The sequence below is a fragment of the Misgurnus anguillicaudatus genome, chromosome 25 (genome assembly GCF_027580225.2).
Source record: "Misgurnus anguillicaudatus chromosome 25, ASM2758022v2, whole genome shotgun sequence".
Lineage (NCBI taxonomy): Eukaryota > Metazoa > Chordata > Actinopteri > Cypriniformes > Cobitidae > Misgurnus > Misgurnus anguillicaudatus.
The window spans coordinates 18,256,551-18,279,589 of NC_073361.2; the positions used below are offsets into that span (position 1 = coordinate 18,256,551).

Below are 23,039 nucleotides of genomic sequence, written 5' to 3' on the forward strand. Positions count from 1 at the left end.
TTGCCAAGGGCACATATAGCCTAATCGCTTCCATCACTGTTACCATTTGAAAGCACAAGTGTCAATCAAGAAGCCACGCCTACTATTCGCCGTCACTTGTAAACAAGAGCCCAAGAAATTGCTGCACTAACGAAAGACATTTACAGTTGTTACGATGTTGCTGTTGACAAGACTTTCTGAATTGTGTTTTATTTTGCCACTCATTTTTGGTCTCAGACATATCTATGGACAGGGGAATGTGGATAATGGTATGTATACTGATAAACAATATGATAAGGTCTTCTGATTAAACGCTTGAGCCAATAAATTCATTCAGTAGAGATTTATTCATAATATAAACTTTTCACAGTTGTTCAGAGGAACCTTGGATTCAGCTCACTGGATTTATTGCAATGTCAGGAAACTGACTCTCCACTATGTTCAAAACTGTATATGAATGAAGGGTATGATGTTTTCTTTTTTTCTACATTTTGTTTACATAGTCATTGAAATGTATTTATTTATTTTGTTATTTACAAAAATGTCTAATTTATTAACATTAGTATATGCATAGCTAACATGAACTGAGAGTGAGTAATTTATTTTTTGTTAATATTATTTATTTTAGTTCATTTTGTCAGGTGCTAAGTTTGATTTTTAAATATATGTAGTAAATGTTAAATTAGTAAATTAACAGGTACTAAGATTAATAAACGCCTTAGAAAGACTGTTCATTGTTAGTTTATGTTAACAACTAGTTAACTAATGTTAACAAATTAAACCTTAAAGTGGTACCAGTTATTTTTTAATAAGCAACGTTTTTTCTAGACTGTAATGATGATGTGATCAATTAGTCTTGACAACAAATGTTTTTACATTACTCATCAAAATAAATTAAGCAATTTTTCCTTTCTATAAGTTACAGCAACCTCTCATTTATCAAGATATAAACTAGTGAGCTGAAATGACTCCAGACTACACTTATAAACAAATATATAAATTAAATCAGCAAAATGTAGCAATTCAGGATTTAGGCATACCAAACAGATTGTAAGCAAAGTCTGATTGCTGAGATGTTTTTCTTTTTTTTAAAGTTATGTTTTAAAGATGTCTGGTCCATATGTATGTACCTGCAGATGCTCTTGCTCTGTGTGTGTTCTTCATGGCAATGAGACAAGCCGGCTGGCAGCGTACAGTGGCAGACGGCCTTCTGTTCATGAATCCACTGTATCTGCTTTGTCTGACATAGTGCAGATTGGAAAGCCTCTTCTTCTGGAAATTTCAGGTTATTCAGCTGCTTTCTATAGCAAGCCACATATTGTTTTTAATATGCATGTAATAGCAATTAACTGAATTCATTTTAATGTGACTGCAGACAGCTTAAAGGGATAGTTTACCCAAAATGAAAATTCTGTCATCATTTACTCAGCTTCAAGTTGTTACAAACCTGTATACATTTCTTTGTTCTGCTGAACACAAAGGCAGATGTTTGTATTCTTGCAGGAAACAGGAGCACCACTGACTTCCATAGTAGGAAAGACAAATACTATGGAAGTCAATGGTGCTTCAAAACCGTTTGGTTACAAATGTTGCTCAAAACATCTTCCTTTGTAAGTAAATTGTGACAGAATTTTCATTTTTGGGTGAACTATTCCTTTTAATAAATGCACAATTTCTTTGTTTATATAAAATTATTAATGCAATACAATGCAATCCTCATGTACGCATATTGTTTCTTTCAGGCATTCTGATTTTGAGCAAAGAAACTCTTATGGTTTTCTTTGGGTTTGGTGGGGACTCTGGTCCTCAGTATTTGCATAATATCTCTGTTAAGGCCAGTGGATGCTTTACCTGCTATATAAATGCAACATTACCTGCTGCTGGATTGTACCATTTAAGTATGTTTACCAGACTCATTACTAATATAAATAAACATGAAAAACAACATTTGTAACCACCATTTGTTTTTGTATTTTTTAAGATGTGACCATTACAGACAAGATTTACATGTATTCAACCAAGTGGAAAATTACAGCATTTCCCTCTGGGACTGAGTATTTGAATCTCAAGTTGTCCAAGACAGATCAGGATATCCCTACCGATGCTGCTCTGCTCACGGAGGCAGATCACAGACAACAAGAAAAAACCTTCACAGAATTCACCCACAGTCACAAGCAAGGTGTGATTCCCTCCCCTCCTTGCATGAAACAAAGCCACACTTACAAACCTTTCACTATTTATATTCCTATTCTGTTTGCGTGATGTCTTTTCCAGCTGTGTGGATCCATGCTGACAAACAAGCGTATGCAACAGAGGCAGATGTAACATTCGTTGCCATAACAGAAGAAGAACCAGAGCCGCTATATTTTCTTTGGGATTTTGGGGATGGACCTGAGATAAAGACAACCTCCAGAACCTTCACTAAGAGATATCGCCTTCCAGACAAGTACATTTTTTGATTTTATCAAATATATATACAACTACAAAAACATAATTTTGACTTACCTGTATATTTAATAAAAAACAAAACAATTAAGAATATAGTGTGGCGGATACAATAGAAGTAAATGGAACCAGGCCATATTTGTATAAAGGTATAGACAATGTAAACATTACACGTTAATGCAATTTTAGTGTGATAAAATTATTATCCTAATATGCATTAAGTAATATGGGATTTAACTTGAAACACAGAAAGCAGGCAATTATATCTCACTTAAATCATGTTAATGAAATGGTTATATCTGGTGGATCTACTTTTGACATTTCACATTTTTATATTTTATAATATTCCAATTAATTTCCATTGTAAGCACTTTAAGGTAACTTTGATTTTTAAATAAATTAAAATGTTTACATTTTTGTATTAATCCTGTGCTGTTGTGCTGATCCCAAAATCTTGTATTTACTTTTTTGTTTTGCAGATACAATGTGACTGTTAGCGTATCTGATGGTCTCACTTCTGTCATCTCAGAAGTTTATCCTATTGTGATTCAGAAAGCTGTGCAGCCCAACAGACTTCTGTACAAACCCTCTGTTTTATTAAACAGCACTGTGAGCTTCACCTGCAGGATCAACTCAGGCACTGATGTCTCCTATCACTGGAAATTTGGAGATGGAACAGAGCGAGATGGACGAGTTACTGAACATCACATTTTTAACAGGTAAAAGCATTGTCCTCCTAAATTAAATCTTGTTTTATCTTAAAAAGGACACCTGAATTATAACGTACATAACATACACTGTAAAAAATACACTGTAAAAAAATCTGTAGAAATTACAATGGTATTGCAGCTGGGTTGCCGGTAAATTACACGTTAAAAAAATTCCGTAGAAATTTGCAGCTGGTTTGCCGGTAACTTACCGTTGATTTAAATTTATGTTATTACTGGCAACATTTTGTTCAAAGGTAAATGAACATTAAACATTTACAAGTCTTTGTCTTTACAGAATGAAACTAGAAAAACAGCATCAAGCAAAACATTCTGGGAAACAAAATCTGAGCAAAAAACAGAAAAAGTTTGATGATGATTTCTGGTTCCCAGAATGCTTTGCATGAGGCTGTTATTGTATAGTTTTATTCTGTAAAGATAAAGACTTGTTAATATTTAAAATTTATTCAACTTTGAACAAACTCTTACCAGTAAATAACTTAAATTTAAATCTACGGTAATTTACCGGCAACCCAGCTGCAATAACATTGTAATTTCTACAGATTTTTTTTACAGTGTACCGTAGATTTAAATTTATGTTATTTACTGGCAAGAGTTTATTCAAAGTTGAATAAACTTCAAACATCAACAATTCTTTATCTTTCCAGAACAAAACTATACAATAACAGCCCCATGCAAAGCATTCTGGGAACCAGAAATCATCATCAAACTTTTTCTGTTTTTTGCTTCAGATTTTGTTTCCCAGAATGTTTTGCTTGATGCTGTTTTTTCTAGTTTCATTCTGTAAATACAAAGACTTGTAAATGTTTAATGTTCATTTAACTTTGAACAAAATGTTGCCAGTAATAACATAAATTTAAATCTACGGTAAGTTACCGGCAACCCAGCTGCAATTTCTACAGATTTTTTTTACAGCTGATTATTGTCAGTAGCTTACTGTAGATTTAAATTTATGTTATTTACTGTTTGTTCAAAGTTGATTGAACATTAAACATTAAAAAATCTTTATCTTTACAGAATAAAAAACAGCCTCATGCAAAGCATTCTGGGAACCAGAAATCATCATCAACCCTTTTCTGTTTTTCTTTTTTTTAGATTTTGTTTTCCAGAATGCTTTGCATGAGGCTGTTATTTTAGTTTTATTCTGTAAAGACAAAGACTTGTTAGTGTTCATTTAACTTTAACTGTTGCCAGTAAATAATTTAATCAGTAAGTTACTGGCAACCAGCTGCCAGAAATACTGTCATTTTTACAGAAATTGTTTTACAGTGTACACTAAAGTCATAATGTGTTTGTAAAATCTGTTTTTGTTTTAAGAACTGGAGAATATGTAGTTGAGGTAATAATATCCAACCTGGTGAGCTCTGCATCCTTAACAGGACACATCTTTGTGGTTGAAGAATCATGTCTGCCGCCCATGGTAAAAAATATGGGCCAAAACAAAATACAGGTATGAAACAGGTATTATGCCAAAGTTATACAGTCATAAAACTTAAATTGCTACACAATGTCATGAAAGAATAATTTTTCTGTATAGCCATTCTGTTTTACAAAAGGTTTTTTGTAGTGGATAAAGGTTCTTTAGACCAGTGGTTCTCAAACTTTTTCTGCGTGCGCCCCCCCCTTGTGTAGGGTGCATTCCTTCGCGGGCCCCCAAAAAAAATTTATGACAAAAAAATGTTCTAAAATGTAACATTTTAATTAAACAAAAAACATATGAAGTTATACAAAGTATTGCTGTTGGTTAGTAGCTTTATTTTTTTTTTAGGTTTAATTACACAGAATTCATGATAAATGAATTCATTTTATAAAATGTCATAAAACTGGGGCCCCCCTGGCACCATCTCGCGGCCCCCAGTTTGAGAACCACTGCTTTAGACCATAAAAAAGTAAGAAAAAAATTGTGTTTTTTTAAGGCAGTAATTATCAAACTGGGGTATCGATTTTATGACATTTTATAAAATAAATTAATTTATCATAAATTCTGTGTAATGAAAACTCTTTATTGTATAATTTAATATGTTTTGTTTAATTTAAATATAGTTTTGATGAATGTTTTATCATACATTTTTTGGGGGAGGGCACGTAGGGATACACAGTTCACAAGGGGGGCCACACAGCGAATTTTTTTGAGAACTACTGATTTAGGGAACCAAAAATGGTTCACAGGGGCATTTCTATCAGATGGGATGGGGCATAGCCCCCCGAGAACATGACCCCACAGACATTATTGTTTTAAAATTGTATTATTTAATATATATATATATATATTATTATTTACTATTATGATATAAAACTGTAATATATACATAAAACAAGTAAAAAGCATACTTATCTTTGGTCTTATCATGGTGATTGTCTTGTTAATTTAGCTGTTTTTCTTTGTTTCTTCTCATTTCTGCCTGTCATTTTCCATGATGATCAACCCTTACTTTGTAGCTTTAAGTAACATTGTGCATTTATTGGGTGTATTTCTCATAGGCCTTCATTTGATTCACATTGTGCATTTATAGGGTATATTTCTCATAGGCCTTCATTTTATTAATCAAAGTTATTTAATTTTTACATACATACATACGCATTGACAATGTAAGCTAAGTTATTAAGATTTTAAGTTATTAGGAACTGAGAAATAAGTTGTTAATTTGACGGAACTGTTGTTTTTATTTTTACCTGATGTTTAATGACTGACTCTGTGTTGTCAACAGTGCCACCTGCAGGCCGGAACAGATACTGTACTGTTTATCAACTCGACACGTAGCTTCACAGTTGCTTTTAACGGAATAAATCACGCGTAAAATAATCGCTGATCCACCACAAACAGAGGAATTTGTATACAAGGAAAACACATTAGAAATAACAATAACAAAATCTGTTACATTTGTGAACTAAAACGTTTTCAATTCTCAAAAGATCACGGGCTTTTGGCGAAACACGGGGCTTAAGCCACCCCTCCCGCATCGCCACTGGCTGAATAACTTTTTGTAGCAGCACCTTCCTTTTTTTTTAGTACTGTAAAGAGCATTAAAAACATCTTTCACTATCATGATATTAAAATATCATGATATCACCATCTACCAAATATATTACTTGTGCTGTTTGTTTTATTTCCAGCTGTGGCGGTATCAGAATGTGCGTCTTGCTGTGACTTTTGAGGCCCAGATTCAATGTAACATTTCCAGAGGTCTTGTGTATAGATGGACTATATATGACACGAGCGGACAGCCATTGCTCATCCCACACACAGAAACAGACAGGCAATATATTGAACTGCCAAAGTTTTCACTGTATTATGGAACATATAAAGCTATAGCAAAGGTAATGTCCTTTTATCCACTCTGCTTTTTAAATTAAAATTCTAGCATATATAATAGGCCTAATTGTTGTCTCCCATAAGGTCCAGGTGGTCGGTAATGTGGTCTACAGTAACTACAGTGTTGTTATTGAGGTGATGCTCAGTCATCCTGTGAGTGTCATTAATGAAGCCACAAACATTTTCATCAGTCGTCATAGTGGTACCATCATTACACTGGATGGAAGAAAATCATATGACCCAGATTACCCAAATAATACTTTAAGGTGCATAAGTAATGTAATACCATATGATACCACTTTATTATATTGTCAGTCATTTTTATAGCTAATTTATATTTTTTGTTTCTATTTTAGTTACAGTTGGTCATGCCGACCTATGAACACAAAGGAGAGTAAATGTTTCAATAGAAACATTCTGACCACTTCAGCAATACTCAAGTTTCCCACAAATTCCTTAAAATCTGCCATCGACCTGTTTCAATTCACTCTCACTGTGCACAGCGGGAATCGATCGTCTTTGTCTGAGATGTTCATCACTGTTACATCAAAAGAAGTCAGGTAAATGTGAAGTTTTATATTACTTCAAACAAATACAGCACATTGTACTATATAAATGAGAAATGCAATAAGTACAGCATTTATTAAGGTGATTTTCTTTATTTTTCTATCCAGCAACATTCATATGTCTTGTAAACAATGTCAAGGAAATTCAGTGAACTGGAATGAACAGTTTTCAATATCTGCTTTCGATAATGAGTGTGGTTTCCATCCCAAAAATGGCACCTATTACTGGAAACTTTACCTGGTTAATGCCTCAAGCAAAGTTAATACAGAGAGTAAGAATATAGTCATTTAATATTTACTACCAAGACAATTGTTTGGTTGGTGATTTGAAACAAATATTAATCTCTCTCTCTCTCTCTCTCTCTCTCTCTCTCTCTCTCTCTCTCTCTCTCTCTCTCTCTCTCAGTCCCATTCTTCAGCAGTGTGGATCTAGGTTTACCATTCAGAATAAAAGAAAACCTATATCTCTACCAACAGACTGTGACACCTTTCACTGAAGCCCCTTTAACTGAGCCCTCAGTTCCGGTGTCTCCTTATCTTTTATCTAACACTGGATTTTCAGCCCCAATTACACATAATATCTTGACATCGGTGATTCATACAAAGCCACATGATATTATTAACACTCATAGTCTTATTGAAAATCCCAATATGTTCAAGCATCCATCTTTTCCTCCAACGACACCTTCACACCCATCCTTCCCTCTGCCCTTTCCTGAGGAAACTGAGTCTTCTGGGGGTCAGTGGGAGTACCAGGGTTTTTTACCAGTCTCAGATAGTGTGTCATTGACTGATGTAACTTCAGGTATGGTATTATCTTCGATGCTGTGACAGTGGATGTGAACATTGTTTTGTAGATTTGCTAATAAATGTAAAAATGTCACATTTTCAGGCTAGAAGGTTTTGTGTTGCTTTGCTTTGTTCATATTTTTCATCATTGTGCATTAAGATGAGTTTAGACGCCCCCTGGTGGTAGATTTGGTTTTGGAACTTGACATTGTTTTCTGTATAATCAATACCAGATATCTATTTATCATCATCACTATACAAAATGGTTTGCATGATGTTTATACGAGTGTCATTGTTGTTTAGACTATGATTACTATGGTTCTGGAATTGAAGAGGCTGGTGGTGTCCCAGTTGGCAGACCAACAGGTATGCATTGTTTTCTGTTCTCATAGCTAATATTTAAACAACATGCTTTTACACAAATGATTTAACAGTGTGTTTTGGTTTGCTTAAGAGATCGATTTAATGGGATTTAGCTGGAAAGGAGAGTTACACCCTCACTCATATGACAATAAGGGTGATAACCTAGTGGACCCCAGTCTGCTTGGACAAGTGGTATCCGAGAAGACCCTGCTGGATCTTCACAGACAGCTCATTCATCAGACTGTATTTGAGTCTTACACTTTCACAGGTATGTCACATATTATGTGCTTTTGTAAAAATTTGATGATTTAATCCTATTGTTCTTACATTTACTTTTTCTTTTTTTTTTCCTTTAGGCATTTCCTCTTCAGTTGTCACATTTAAACCATTTATGCTTAAACCAAAGAGTCTCTATATGCTTGAGGTTTCTGCAAGTAAGGGATTGTTTTGGAAATTAATCATCATCACAATCAATTATTAGAATGGCCAGATTATCAATAATTAAAATAAATTAAAGCAATAATTTACAATAAAAACCACTCATGTTATAATAGATTGTCTTGTTTTGGCAAAAAGCTGTAAGCATTTTTATCATCTCAGGCTGTGAGGGTGGGCAGCAGGGTAAGAGCCAGCTGTTCTTCCATACGCATGCCGTTCCCAAGGGAATGAGCTGCCAAATTCAGCCCAGCACAGGCTTTGAAATCCACACTCATTTCAGCATCTTCTGCTCTTCTGGAAGAGAGGTCTACTGCATTTTCTAATATTCTTTAGAATTTGATTTTTTTTATTTTTTTTATTTAAGAGTTTTTTCTTAAGTTTGATCTGATCATGTTTGTGTTTCTGTGATAAGGATCTTGTGTTTGAGTACAGTTACAGTGTTGGAAATGGTCAGAGGAGACTCCTTTATGAGGGAAGAGATTTCCAACATTACTTTAATCTTCCTAGTGGGGATCCCAAACACGATTACAAAGGTACATTTGACAGAAGCCATAGCAACATAGACAAAGTGCTCAAATTTCAATTAGACTGTCTAATTTATAGACCAAACTTATATTTGGTTAATACAATTTTTCATGAGTATTCTCACATTTATATCTACACAGTAGAGGGCAAAAGTGATCGATCGGTGAGGGGGAAATTTGTACAGTATTTGCTCTTAATGCCCCCTCAAGTGCCATCACAAAAAGTGAAAAATTGTTTCAAGTTTAAAAGTTACTTCAATTGGTAACACCAAAACATTTTACATTTAATAAAAAAGTTTATTCAACTTAAATTTTTCACCTAAAGTGAAACCATAAGTTGAATAAACTTAAACTTTTTTTCGGTGTTACCAATGAAAGTAATTTTTTTTTACTTTTTACAAAATACACAAACAAATGGTACAATGTAAAAAAAATCTTTGCTGCCTTAAATTTTTATGTTGAATCAACTCAAAAATTACTAATTTACAAGTAATTTCAACTTACTATTATTTACCTTCACTTGAGATGCGTTATTATAACTACACTGTAAAAAAACTTTGCTGCCATAAATTTTTTTGTTAAATCAACTCAGATTTACAAGTCATGTCAACAGAGATGAGTTGTCACAACTTATAAAATATAGCTGTGAAAAGTCAACTTTATTTTATAAGTTATAACAACTCACCTGTATTTATAACAACTCATCTCCAGTCAAGATAAATAATAGTAAGTTGAAATGGCTTGTAAAATTGAGTTGATTCAACAAAAAATTGAAGGCAGCAAAGTATTTTTTACAGTGTACAGATGAGTTGCTATAACTTATAAAATATAGTTGAAAAAAGTCAACTTTGTTTTATAAGTTGTAGCAACTAATCTCTTGTCAAGATAAATAACAGTAAGTTGACTTGTAAAGTGATTCAGTTGATTCAACAAAACATTTAAGGCAAAAATACATTTTTAGACAAATATACAGTGTAACAAAAAGTTAATTCAACTTAAAAATAGTAGTTGACAACAATTTTTTTGTTAACTAATTTTTTTAAGCTGAATTAACTCAAAATTTTAAAGCAAACAGGTAACTTACTTTTTTAAGTTGAACCAACAAATCTTTTTATACAGGATACCACAGCATTTAGAGAATCTTGGTTTTACTGGAATAAAAAATGCATAGAGAAAGTTTACAGGTAATCTTAAATTAGTTTAAGATTACCTGTAAATTGGAGTATAAATTCAGTTTATACTCCAACCACACCAATGTAGCATGCATACAAAATCTGTAATGCATCTTTAAAAATATTATTTGAATAAACAGTGAAGATGTCAACTGTTCAAAGTTGCCCATCACTTTTGACCACTGTGCTTATGTATTTTCATATATTTTTATTCTCTGAAAATCTCTTCTTATTCTCCACAGTCACAGTCTTTGTGAAAATACAGAATAGACTCGGAGCAGCGACCAAACATTCCCCTGTGACCGTCACCGTTCTGCCAAGCTTTCAGAAGAACTCCTCCTCTCATCTTAGCCCTGATCAAGAACTGTGCGGACACAAAGAAACCACTTTACACAGTAAGGTTTTACATCTGTCTGTTCAGCAACTATTTCAACTGTGATTCTTTTTCCTAGGTATATATATGGAATAGGTAACTTAACCAGTCTAGTCCGAATCGGCAGTGACAGAGACGTCATCAACTACATTCATCTTCTGAGCACTGTGCTAAAGCGCCTGAGTCTGAACCAAGAGTCCTCCACAGATCTTCTGACGCTCACACGCGCAGCTCTTATTTCAGCCATCTGTCAGCTGACCATCACTGACCAGGTTTCTGTATTAACTGGATATTTGGAAGATTTGAAAAACAAGTATATAACATGAATTAAACATGATGTGTTTTCTGTCTTAGGGACTTTTATGTGAAATCATTCACATGCTTACTGATTTAATAAAAATCTCTAGTCAGGTAAGTACCAAACTTAAAAGATTTCATGGAGAAATTCAATAAGTTAATATTTTATACATTTTTATATTTGTTACAGGTGATGTTTGATAGTGCAAATCAAGTAATCCAGTATGTACATAACATATTGTCGATCAAACATGAGTCCAAACCAACAGGGCACAGCCTGGATATTGAGGTGGTGAATGCATTGGTTTCTCTCCTATCGGTTGTCCTGGACGCTCCTGTGCTTTCTTTCAGACCAGGACACCAACTTATAAACAAAATCCTTTATACCATCAATAATTTAGTACTGGTAAGAAATCTATTACTTTCACTGAAGACTTGATTCATTTATGCACTTGGCATATGCGTTTTTCAAAGTGACTTATGCTGCATTCAATCTATACATTTTAATGTGGGATCTGTCTGTTGTTTATTATAATAAAATTATAGGGTAGTTTCCTGGACAAGGTTTATCCTAGTCCCAAACTAAAATGCATGTTTGAGCTGCCATTAATTTAAAAATACCTTGTAATGTATCTTAACATTATCAGTGCCATTGTTTTGTCTCAGTATTGTTTTTGTAAGGTTTGTTTGTTTGTAAAACTATACTTAAATGTCCTACTATAACTAAGGCCTAATCCTGGATTAATCTGAACCTTGTCCGGGAAACCACCCTATAGTGTTTTATACTTTGAACTCCAGACAGACTCTAATAAGTTCTAGTAAATGTAATGATGTTGTAAGTCATCATAAGGTAAGCCGTTTTGATTCCCAGGGACACACATACTGATAAAATAACAGGAATGCTTAAAATGTAATTCAGTGATACAACATAGAGGCCATTGGAGAATCTAAGGTTAACCCTCACATGTTTTGTATTGCAGAGGTTTATGTTGTCCAGCAATGTCCCACAGTACAATGTGAGCACCACTTCAATGAAAGCATTAGTCTGGAAGGTTGACCATCACTCTCACACTATAGTGAAACCATTCGACTTCACCACGTTCCACCTCAGTGACTTTCTGGAGATGCAATTTCAGCAGTGGAGTAGCAACCAAGACAAGCCCTGCTTTATTATTTGGATCTCAGAGTACAGACGGAGCCCATACACCTGGGCTAAACCCTCCTCACAGGTATACTGCACTATAAATGCATGGCTGAGCTTAAGTATACACATTGCCCATGACGCAAATTGCATTGTAATGTAATGCGACGTTGCAGCCCATTGGAAACGCAGCAGAAATTCGGCTCTACAACTGCACCACCAAGAAAGAAATCAAAGTGCGACACCTGTTCACGCCGGTCACCATTGAGTTTCAGAGGAAAGAGGAGAGAAATGTAGATATTTTTCAACTGATTACAAATTAGGCCAAATAATTTTCTTCTACTATTCGTTATCCTGATTTCTTGTCTGTTTTCTAGCAGAGCAGACATGCGGCGTTCACTGTTCTTCGTAGTCAGGTGAACACCCATCAGTTCAACATCACACCAAAGATCCAGCAGAGAGCCATTCACATTACTGTGCGATTTAGCAGACCAGCTGAACGTCCTTTTCCAATCCTATTATTGCTGAGGTAAGAGCTATGTTTTTTAATGTCTCAAAGTCAATCTTAAAAATTGTTTCTAAACACATTTTAAATGTTAGAAATGTATTGCTGAAACATGACACAAAGACCGTAAACTATGCAGTACTGTGATATGCCAAATTAAATTGTTTTATGAGGCAGTTTTTCACAATATCTGAGTTTTTTGGCGGGCAAGACACACTTGAGCCCCGCCCCTAACACAATCGCGAGCACCCATTCATGTTGCAGCGGATTTGAAAGTTGATAGAAGCCGTTTCTCAATCCGAAGGCTGCGCCTCCGGAAGTCGCATATGTAAGCTGCACACGCCATCAGACTGTCTTATTTCAGAATATAAACAATTATAACGTAGACTGTTATTCTTAGTTAATCGTAAATTGTTGTAATATGCATATAACTTGCGAATATAATGCTCAGGTAACTTAAATAAACCAGGCTTGATGACGCAAGCAACCTGCATTAATATGCAGTCGAATGAGAAACGGCCAGAGACAATAGGCTTGTTCGCAAGAATCGACAGCTGGATGACGTCAAAGTATCGCGAGAGCGAGACGAAATATGATTTCTTGAATAATTCTCGCGGTACTTTTAAGTCATCCGGATGTCAGTTCTTGCGGCGCCGCATGAAGACGAACAAGCCTAGGGGCAGCTTTCCCGCGAATGGGCGTGGTTTCAGCGCCGCAGAGGACACGCCCCTACCGCTTGAGAGCAGAAAATGCTGCCTATTTTTCAAGATTTTAATAACTTTTGTTAACTTGCCGTTTTTTCAATCATTCAAATTTGGTTGGGTACTTAACACATTTTTGTGTGGTGTGACAAACTCAGAAAAAAATAATATATGATTTGGAACGTTAAGGTTTATTTAGAGTTAGGCACTTGAAATTTTCTTTTAAAAAAGAAAACGTAAAGCTAGATACGTATCTAAATGATGTCTTGTATACGTCTCATACCTTTAAATGACCAGATCAGTTTTGAATTTGTTTTGAAGTGCATCCACTCTTGATCTTATTATTTATCGGATAAAATTGTAAGTCTGACCTCTGTTTACAGGATGTATCACAGGCCAACACCTAAACTGTACAATGAGCAGAAAGTATATCAGTGGAAAGGGCAGACAGCACACATGTTTATCCCAGCATCCTCTCTGCATGGTTTGAATAATCCTCATACACACATTTTGATTAACACAAAATAAACTACAAACTGTTCCATATGTATGTATTATAAAAACCAAACTGTTTTTATTGACAGTTGCTGGCTCTGTCTACCTGATGCTTCTCAATGCTGACTATAATCAAAGCCTAAGTAACAAGTACATTGCTAGAGCTGTAAACTACACTCTTAACATTGAGTCTGTGGAGTGTTTGTCATGGGATGGTGTGAGAGAGTGGAAATCCAGTGGTTGTTTTACTCACAGTGGAGTTTCCCCAGACAAGATCAATTGCAGGTAGGAGTACTGTTTGAAGCCCAATAACATTTACATTTGTGTTCGGCAGATGTTTTATCCAAAGCGATTTACAGTGCACTCTGCTATATACTTGTTTTATCAGTATGTATGTTCTATGTTGGTATTTAACCCATGAACTTTGTGTTGCTAATGCAATGCACTGAGCCACAGGAACACTAATGCAAATGCATAAATGCTCCACCTGGTGGCTGAACAGAAAATGTTTAATGTATTTTTTATTCTTGGCAAGTTACCTCAGACTTTACAGTTATTCCTCCAAACAAAGCAGTGTGGTGCAGGTGCAGATAAGAAAGTCAAGGTTCAATACAAGTTTATAAATTGGATTAGGTCTATATCAAAAAGCTGCAAGAACAAAAAATGATGGAAAATAGTACAACATTTGTACTGGGACGACACCCTTTAAAAAGTTCCTAATGTGTAATTTTTAGTACATATGTGTATACATTTGATACCAATATGCCTTTTTAGGTACATAAGTGTATCTTTTGTAAGGTTACTGTCCCAGTGAGAACTTTTAGTATACAATATTATGAATACAATATATTTTAGAGCTGATTGAAGCTCTGCTGTAATTTAAATGTTTAGTTTAAAATAAAATTCTTATTAAAATAATTCAAAAATTTAAAGGGGACATTTCAAAAGACTTGTCAAATAAATTGTTGGTGTCCCCAGAGTACGTATGTAAAGTTTTAGCTCAAAATATCACATAGATAATTTATTATAGCATGTTAAAATTTCCACTTTGTAGGTGTAAGCAAAAGTGTCATTTAAAATGCAAATGAGTTGATGTCTGCACTAAATGGCAGTGCCGTGGATGGATAGTGCAGATTAAGGGGGAGTATTATCGCCTTCTGACATCACAAGGGGAGCCAAATTTCAATGACCTATTTTTCACATGCTTGCAGAAAATGGTTTACCAAAACTAAGTTACTTGGTTGATCTTTTTCACATTTTCTAGGTTGATAGACGCACTGGGGACACAATTATAGCACTTAAACTTAGAAAAAGTCCGATTTTCATGATATTTCCCCTTTAATAAATTATTTTAAATAAAGGCCTTTCTTATATTAACTACTTAGATATGTTTCTGTCTTATTTTTTCAGCTGCAATCACCTGGCATCATTTGCCGTCTCACATGAGAAAATCACAAGCAGTTACAACTCAGCAGATGTTTCACAGTTTAACCCGTAAACCTCCAACCTCTTCACATTCATCAGATCTGACACGTTCTGTTTGCTTTTATCATTTACAGATTTTTTCCTTCTGTGTTACAGCTCTAATGCAAACTACACACTGATCATTGTGACGGTAATATTCCTGATCCTATATGTGGTGATGCTGGTCATCTGTAGGCGTGCCGATGTTTCAATGCAGAAAACTACAGGTTTGTTCCTGTTGCCTGAAAACAATCCCTCAGATCAGTTCCTATACGCTGTCACCATTAAAACAGGATTTCGATCTAGGACCACGATGACAGCACAGGTATGAATCAAATTAATAAGTGGCTTAAACTGCGATTGTGATTTATTGTGATATATGTACGCTTTTCTGGACAATGTTGTCAGGTCCACATTGTTCTGTATGGAGATGACGGTGTCTCACAAACCAGAGAGCTCAGCAGCCTCGACTCCAAACTTTTTACTTGCAACTCTAGGAATACCTTTATTCTTAGGTAGGTGTTTATAATTAATTTATTTATGTTTATGCATTTGGTTGAACTTATAAGTCCATAACAAACTGTACATTTTAACAGTATGTGTTTTTCCTGGGACTGAACCTATAACCTTTTGCTCTACCAGTTGAGCTATATGAACACCGGTTTACATGTTTATGAGTTCATACACTGTATTGCAATTTTGAGTTAATTCAACTTAAAAATATTATTTAACAATCATTTTTATTTTTAATATAAAAAAATTAAATTAACTCAAAATGTTAAGGCAACCTTACAAACACACTTTTTTAAGTTGAACCAACAAATCTTTTTTACAGTGTACTACAGGCACATTTTTTCACTTGCACAAGGACATTTTTCTTGAAATCTAACACGAGAATAGCATGTTACTGAAAAAGCATCTTACTTTTCAGGTACATGTACATTGTAAGGATGTTTAGATATAAATGAAAAGCAAGACTACAAAAATAAAATTAAATGACTATTCACTTACGTTTAGAAGTTAAATAATTATCTATACTTACTTTATTGTTCAACTGAACTCGTTGTTGGCTCATAACTATACCTTTTTTCTGAATTGGCACCTTTTGTTCACTATTTCTCATTCATGGTTCATTGTCAAGCACTCCAGAGAGTCTGGGTCGAGTATGGAAGGTGCATCTATGGCATAATAATGGAGGTTCATCTCCCAGCTGGTATCTGAGTCACGTGGTGGTCCGAGACCTGGTGCAGGGATCCTGTTGGTTCTTTCTCGGCCAGTGCTGGCTGGCAGTGGACGAAGGAGATGGAAAGGTGGAGAGGAGCCTTACTTCTTCTAAATACGGCCTGACATTTAAACAGGTTAATTATGTTTACTTGTCTCTATACAGCATTGCGTGTGTGCATGTTATAAGAATAAGCATTTATTGCTACAATCAAAGTAAATATAAATGTAATTGCATTGTACGTTTTAAATTAATTACATTCAAAACTGACCATTTACATACAAGCACCACAAAATTGAATATAGATCATATAATATTCCAATATCTAAATCTTGTGTCTTTATCACTTCTATGTTTCGGAGAAGCTCCTATATTTAAAACTCACAGAGTACCTGAGTGACTTTCATCCATGGCTTTCAGTCTACAGTTGTCCATCCTACAGTGCATACACACGTGTGCAGCGTTTAAGTGTGTGTATGCTGCTTTTACTGGGTTACATGTGTGTCAACACTATACTCATACATATTTGGGAAGAACAGGTAATTAACACACATATATCATAACTTGTACATTTACATATTTAGCAGATGCTTTTATAAAAACTGCCTTACGGTGCATTTAATCTATACATTTTATCAGTATTTGTGATTGAACCCACAACCTTTTGCACTGCTAATGCAATATTATACCAGCTGAGCTACAGAATATCAGTATATAAAAAGTGCAAGTTACTTCTACTGATTGTTACAAGTTTATTTTGTTATAAGTTGCTTTGGATAAGAGTCTGCTACAGTGCATGCAAATTTATTTCACCGTAGTCTTTTGTTTTCTACTGTACACAAATCCATAGCACTTCTTAGACATGGGCCTTATCGATGTTTCACCGGTCTCCATGGTAACAGGGCTGTGCAGCGTTCTTGCTGTGATGCCGGTCGGGAGTCTGGTATCTCTGGTGTTTCGTGTCAGCAAGGTGCTCGTTTATTTTTCCCTGCCACATTTAAATATCTGATGCTAGATGCATTATTTGTGCTAAATTCTTAATTACTCTGTGTAATATTAGTCAATCTACTCATTTAATTTGTATTTTAGGCAAGCATATCCAAACATTTATCAGAAGAGCAGTATAAGGTTAAAGTGCCTGATGTCTACTCTGTAGAAGGTACTTTTTTGCATTTGCCTCTTATTTTTATTATTTCAGTCTTAATAGTTTTATGCAAATTATCGCATACTTTGTTTGTCGTAGATCACCATGATGCTCTTCTGATGAATGATTGCACATTTGAGCCTAATCTTTCCTCCCGATTACCCCAGAGAAAGGAACATAAGGTAAAACATACGAGCTATCAGTTAGATATGCTTAAGCTTACAATAAGATAAATATAATAAACACAATGGAAATGTGTGTCCTGCAGTATGGTACTCAGAATCAAAAAGCATGTGATTCAACGTCTGCATCAAAACTGCAGGAGGATCCTGATGCTATTGTTGAGATTGTGGATAAAAGTGGATCAGATTTCAACAACAGACCGCATGGTAAAAGCAAATGCAATCAGTGGGATCTAAGATCATGCACCTCAGGAGGTTTTTACACTTATAAGATAGTGAAAATTATTTCTACCAATTCTTACTTTAAATGTATGAATAATTTTCCCACTGTCTAAGATTTATTATATATAGGCTACTTAAACAATACATTACATTAATACATTTGGGAGACACTTTAATCCAAAGGTATACGTTTTTATCAGTATGTGTGTTCCCTGGATTTGAACCCATTTTGCACTGCTGGAGCAGGAGCGCAATACTATGAATATTTAATACTGTAAAATGAATTATTGTTTTCATCTCATTCACAAAGACCTGAAGAGACATCAGGTTTGTGTTGGCAGAATCCGTCGAATCAGTAACCTTCAGTCCTGCTGTCATTATTTGGGCTGGACCCTGTGCATCTCCCTCTCTCTTATGTGTATCATCATCACTGCGTCTTTAGGAATAAAGTGGGTCGCATTTCACTACTTAAATCTGTTGGATTTTTGAACTAAAAACATGTGTTTGTGTTTTACAAATTTGTTTTACAAATGTATGAAAATTAGTATTTAAATTTGTTTCCGCTTCAGGTACAGCAGAACAAAAGCTCTTCTGTGGATTCATTCAGTTTTCTTTTCGCTTGTCTGCTGTGGCTTTGTACTACACCCAGCAATGGTAAATCATCTTGTTACCACACATAATGCACACGCTGATATGCGGAGTAATTGTATATGGCTTCAATTTAATACATTACAGTACAGTAGAGTTACAGTAATTCACTCCAAATTTTAACTTTTACTTGGTTTTTTTTCCTGGTGCAGATACTCATAATTGCTATCATTGTGTCTCTAATCCATCGAGAGAGACTGGACTGGTTTCACAGTCTAAGTGTTAAAGGCCCAGTCAATGAGTTACTAAGATACGGTGGCCTAAAAACACACAATGACTTGTTTAACCAAAACCAACAAACACAGGGGAAAATAACACATTTTCAAAAGGTATAACTTGTTCCTTTTGGAGTGACATGTTGAGATAAATTGCAACATCTAATAAAGAATAATTATCTGGTTAAAATCTATGAACTAATACACTGCATTATGAACAGGTGCTTGCAGCCCGTCAGAGAGCCAGGTACCTCCGTCTGGTGCGCCCACCAAATCCAAGAGAGCTGAAGACAATGAGGAGTCAGATTAAGAAAAGGACTTTCCTTCACAAAACTGCAAGGTCTTAATGTTTCATCCTTCTCAAATTTCCTATTTAACCCCTAGGACCTCAAAATGAATGTTGTGCCTCTACAGGGATTTGATGGTACATCTCATCATGCTGTCACTGATTCTCTTTGTCACCTACGGAAAGTCTGACAATGACCTCAAGTACCGCTTGAATCATGCTATAACGACTCACTTCACAAAGTAAACACCACATATGCCCAGATAACTACCTATTATACTACAATTGACAGAAATGTATAAAATTGACAATATTTTGTATCAACAGGGGCCCTCATAATTCATTTCACTCTATTGAAAGACAAGATGATTGGTGGAACTGGACAGCATCTACATTCCTGGAGAAACTATATCACAGCCATGATAAAGTAGACATTGAAGTAAGCTTTTTAAATTATTTGTTTGACTTTTAAAATACAAATTTAAGTGACTTTACAAATACTACTATTAATAATAATAATAAGTGTTGCTTTACATTTATAGAAAATGCCTTTAGGAGCTGCTTATTCTCTCATTACAACTCCGGTTATTAGAAAGATTGACAGGACATCATCCCAGGTGAACCTTAACTGCAAAGTCTCACTGGTAACGACATGTAGGCCTATTTTATCATATTTGACAAGTATTCATTTTCTCTGTGAACAGATGTTGAATTTGTTTGGAAAGAACAACATTAAATACTCTGTGATACAAAGTGAGACTCTGAATGAAGACTCTGTCACAAGCTCTAATGACCAATCTGTGATAGAGAGACACTCGCTGTGTGGACATCTTGGTTGTTATGAGGGAAAAGGAGTCAGTGTCAACCTGGGAAAAACACGGTCAGATACTCTCCTGAATAACTAACACTGTATATAAAGATTATGTGATGCTTATGTGATATCTTAAATAATTGATATAGGTCTCAAGCAATGAAGGTCATTAAAAAGCTTCAGAGTACTGGCTGGATGATTCAGTTCACCCGTGTTGTGATGATCAAGTTTCTTCTTCAAAATGCAGCGTGTTTTCTTTTAACTTAAGTCACTATTCTTGTGGAGCAAAGGCCAATAAGAACCATAATAACTTCAGCCACTGTACAGTCTACAAGACTCTACCATTTGCCACTAGCTCTGGACTACAGTATTATGGCCTGTGAGGTAAGATGATAACTCACTTGAATGTTGAGGGCAAATTAAATTGCAGTCTATTTCTGTAATTTTACCATAATTTAACTGTAAAGAATATGTAAAATAATTATTTTTTTTACAGTGTATATCACTTTTAAATGCTGAACTGAATGTGGTAACTCATAAGAAATAATGCTTACGGAAATAAGTTGTGTACTAAAATCTTTGTCGTTCCAGCTTCTATTACTTTTAACTATTCTGCTTCAAATGTATTGGCAAATATATGTGATGACTCAAAGAGGGTGGCTTTACTGCAGAAACCCTTGGAATTGGCTGGAGGTGACATTATACTATATCAAAATGACTATAACATTAGTATTTTATATATGGCATATGATGTATCATCATATTGATATCATTATGTTTTACTAGATTTTGATATCTTTCTTTTTTTACACAGGTGGCAGTTATCATCTGTTGTCTTTCACGCTATGCTTGCTCTGTTTACCACTTCATGCTTAAAACAGAGATCATTGATTTCCTGCAGAGGATGGATTTTAAATTGTATGTTGATTTAAGTCCCATCTTTCGTTGTGAAAAGGTAGGACAATAGTGTATTTATGATATTACTCATATCTCCATTGCGGATAGGATGACCTCACATTAATATAAGATAAGGATACTTTACACAAGTGCACATTTCATAAAAAATATTACATATAATTGTCAACATTAATAAACATCATATATAATTCACAGATTTTTCTATCAGTCCATGGCATTGCTGTGAACTTGCTTCTCCTGAAGTGTGTCCTCTTTTTACGGCTAAACAAAACACTGGCAGGTGCCGTCTCCACTTTGAACCAAATCTTCTCCAGCCTGCTTTGGTTACTGGTATTGATTTACATGACACAGTATGTTAAAAATCTGTTCACCCTATTAGCTTAGTTAAAGGCCGTTTTAATGTAATTAAATTATTTTTGTTTAGGCACCCGGTGTTATTGTCACAGTGGCCTTCTCCTGTCTGTGGAACCTGATCTTGCATTCATTCCCATCTACTAGCAACACAGGATTCGTTGGTCTATTTTTTTCTCGCTCATCTCTTATAGACCACTTTATGTATTACCAAACCCAGTCAACACTTCATTTTGGACTTTTGTTGATACCCTTAAAAGCTATGGTATAGAACAAAAACATAATTGCACTTTTTATATACATTTTTATTTAGTGGATATGATCTTGTTTTGATATTGCCTTATGTTTTTCAGTTAATTGGCAACCTTGCGATTGTTGTGAAACAAACAAAAAGAACTACAAAGAGGAGAGATATAATGACTGTCTTTGAGCTGATGTCTTACATGAAAAATAAAGCTTTATGTTTCATCAACAAAGGCAGTCACAAGCCAACTTATCACCATGTCCATACAAATGTAAGTACAGCTTTTATGAAAACTTATACTAGTAAACTATAGGCTGTTTTACAGGTTTTATAAATTGTTCCCCTCCTAGAGTTTGTGTTTTGCAGAATTTGAGGATCTAATGGATGAGCTACTGTTTCATCTATGCGCCATGTCAGACAGTCTCACCCTTCAAGCAAAACAAAATGTATATGAAACCCAAAGCAATTTCTCTTTCCCAATTTCTCAGCATGATTGTGGCTCAGAGGTTATTATTTCACTTTTACAGAGTCAAGTGAACTAATGTTAGAATATAAATGGCATCAATAGTAAAATGATTTATTTTGTATAGAGTGCTGATTTTGATGTGACGTGTGCGAGTAGCCAGTCAAACAAGTTTAGGAAGTTAAAACAAAGAGGAAGTTTGGACCTGAGGGGTGTTTCATCACACATAGAAAATACTTTAAGGTATTCTTGATGTTTTTTGTTAAGTAAAATGTTGTTAGATAAACAATATCAGAAAATCAGAATGAATTCTAACATTAAAATGCTTATTTTTTCACCTCAAGAGCACCACTTCAAATAGCGTCGTACATTGACAGAGGAGCAACCCAGGAGAGCCATTCAAAAGGGCCAAAGGAGTACAGAAGCCACCTGAAAGAACCTCATTCAAGCAAGCAGCTCAACAGTGCCCCAGCTGAGTGGATAGGCATAATGGCCTCTAATAAAAGACTCTCTGACCCAGCCAGGATAGGAGATAACCACAGTAGCGTTGAAAAAAGCGACTCTCTCACCCAAATTAAAAGACACACTGTTCAAACCACTACATCTTGTGAAGTCATCACAAGTCAGGCAACTAACACTAATTCATATCAGCTTAATGTGTTGACTATTGAGGGAATGGTCAATTACTGTGTGGAAGAGCAAACAATTATTCCAGGGTACATTGAACAATGCATGTAATTCAATATGACACAAATTTTTTATGAAAATTTCTAAGCGGAATTTCAAAATAATTTGTAATAAAACATATGTATTAAATCGTCTTTTGTACTTTGAAATTGATGAATAGCGTAAATGTAAAATTCAAGAATTTTAAATGAAAATGAATTAGTTGAACAAACAAATCTTTAAACATTGCTTCACAACTCGCTACAAGTTATCGCTTCCGGCATCTTGACTCCTCCCTTTCACAATAATCTATCCAATCAACGTGCAGCTCTCAGCAGACCACCAATTGCGGTTTCGAACGTGCGTGAGTTACG

The 23,039-nt window shown here is 34.9% G+C and overlaps 1 protein-coding gene across 1 annotated transcript; it reads left to right on the forward strand.

The window, feature by feature from the left end:
* The first annotated feature begins 1,966 nt into the window (after positions 1-1,966).
* Positions 1,967-22,819, forward strand: LOC129425752 (polycystin-1-like protein 1). Its single transcript, XM_055181883.2, is given in 49 exon segments — positions 1,967-2,158; positions 2,254-2,425; positions 2,904-3,143; positions 4,470-4,602; positions 6,267-6,470; positions 6,550-6,731; positions 6,822-7,025; positions 7,140-7,303; positions 7,438-7,836; positions 8,124-8,186; positions 8,275-8,451; positions 8,540-8,617; positions 8,784-8,926; positions 9,034-9,154; positions 10,560-10,683; positions 10,770-10,962; positions 11,045-11,101; positions 11,178-11,393; positions 11,968-12,216; positions 12,305-12,421; positions 12,506-12,657; positions 13,718-13,818; positions 13,919-14,114; positions 15,240-15,323; positions 15,411-15,618; positions 15,702-15,808; positions 16,435-16,651; positions 16,881-17,054; positions 17,366-17,485; positions 17,605-17,674; positions 17,759-17,841; positions 17,928-18,048; positions 18,374-18,512; positions 18,633-18,717; positions 18,864-19,040; positions 19,148-19,266; positions 19,341-19,454; positions 19,540-19,651; positions 19,755-19,829; positions 19,917-20,092; positions 20,173-20,407; positions 20,615-20,716; positions 20,838-20,978; positions 21,137-21,271; positions 21,366-21,557; positions 21,646-21,807; positions 21,887-22,042; positions 22,127-22,242; positions 22,344-22,819. Coding segments are annotated over 49 exon segments (7,671 nt in total). The 5' UTR covers positions 1,967-1,986; the 3' UTR covers positions 22,738-22,819.
* Positions 22,820-23,039: the final 220 nt, after the last annotated feature.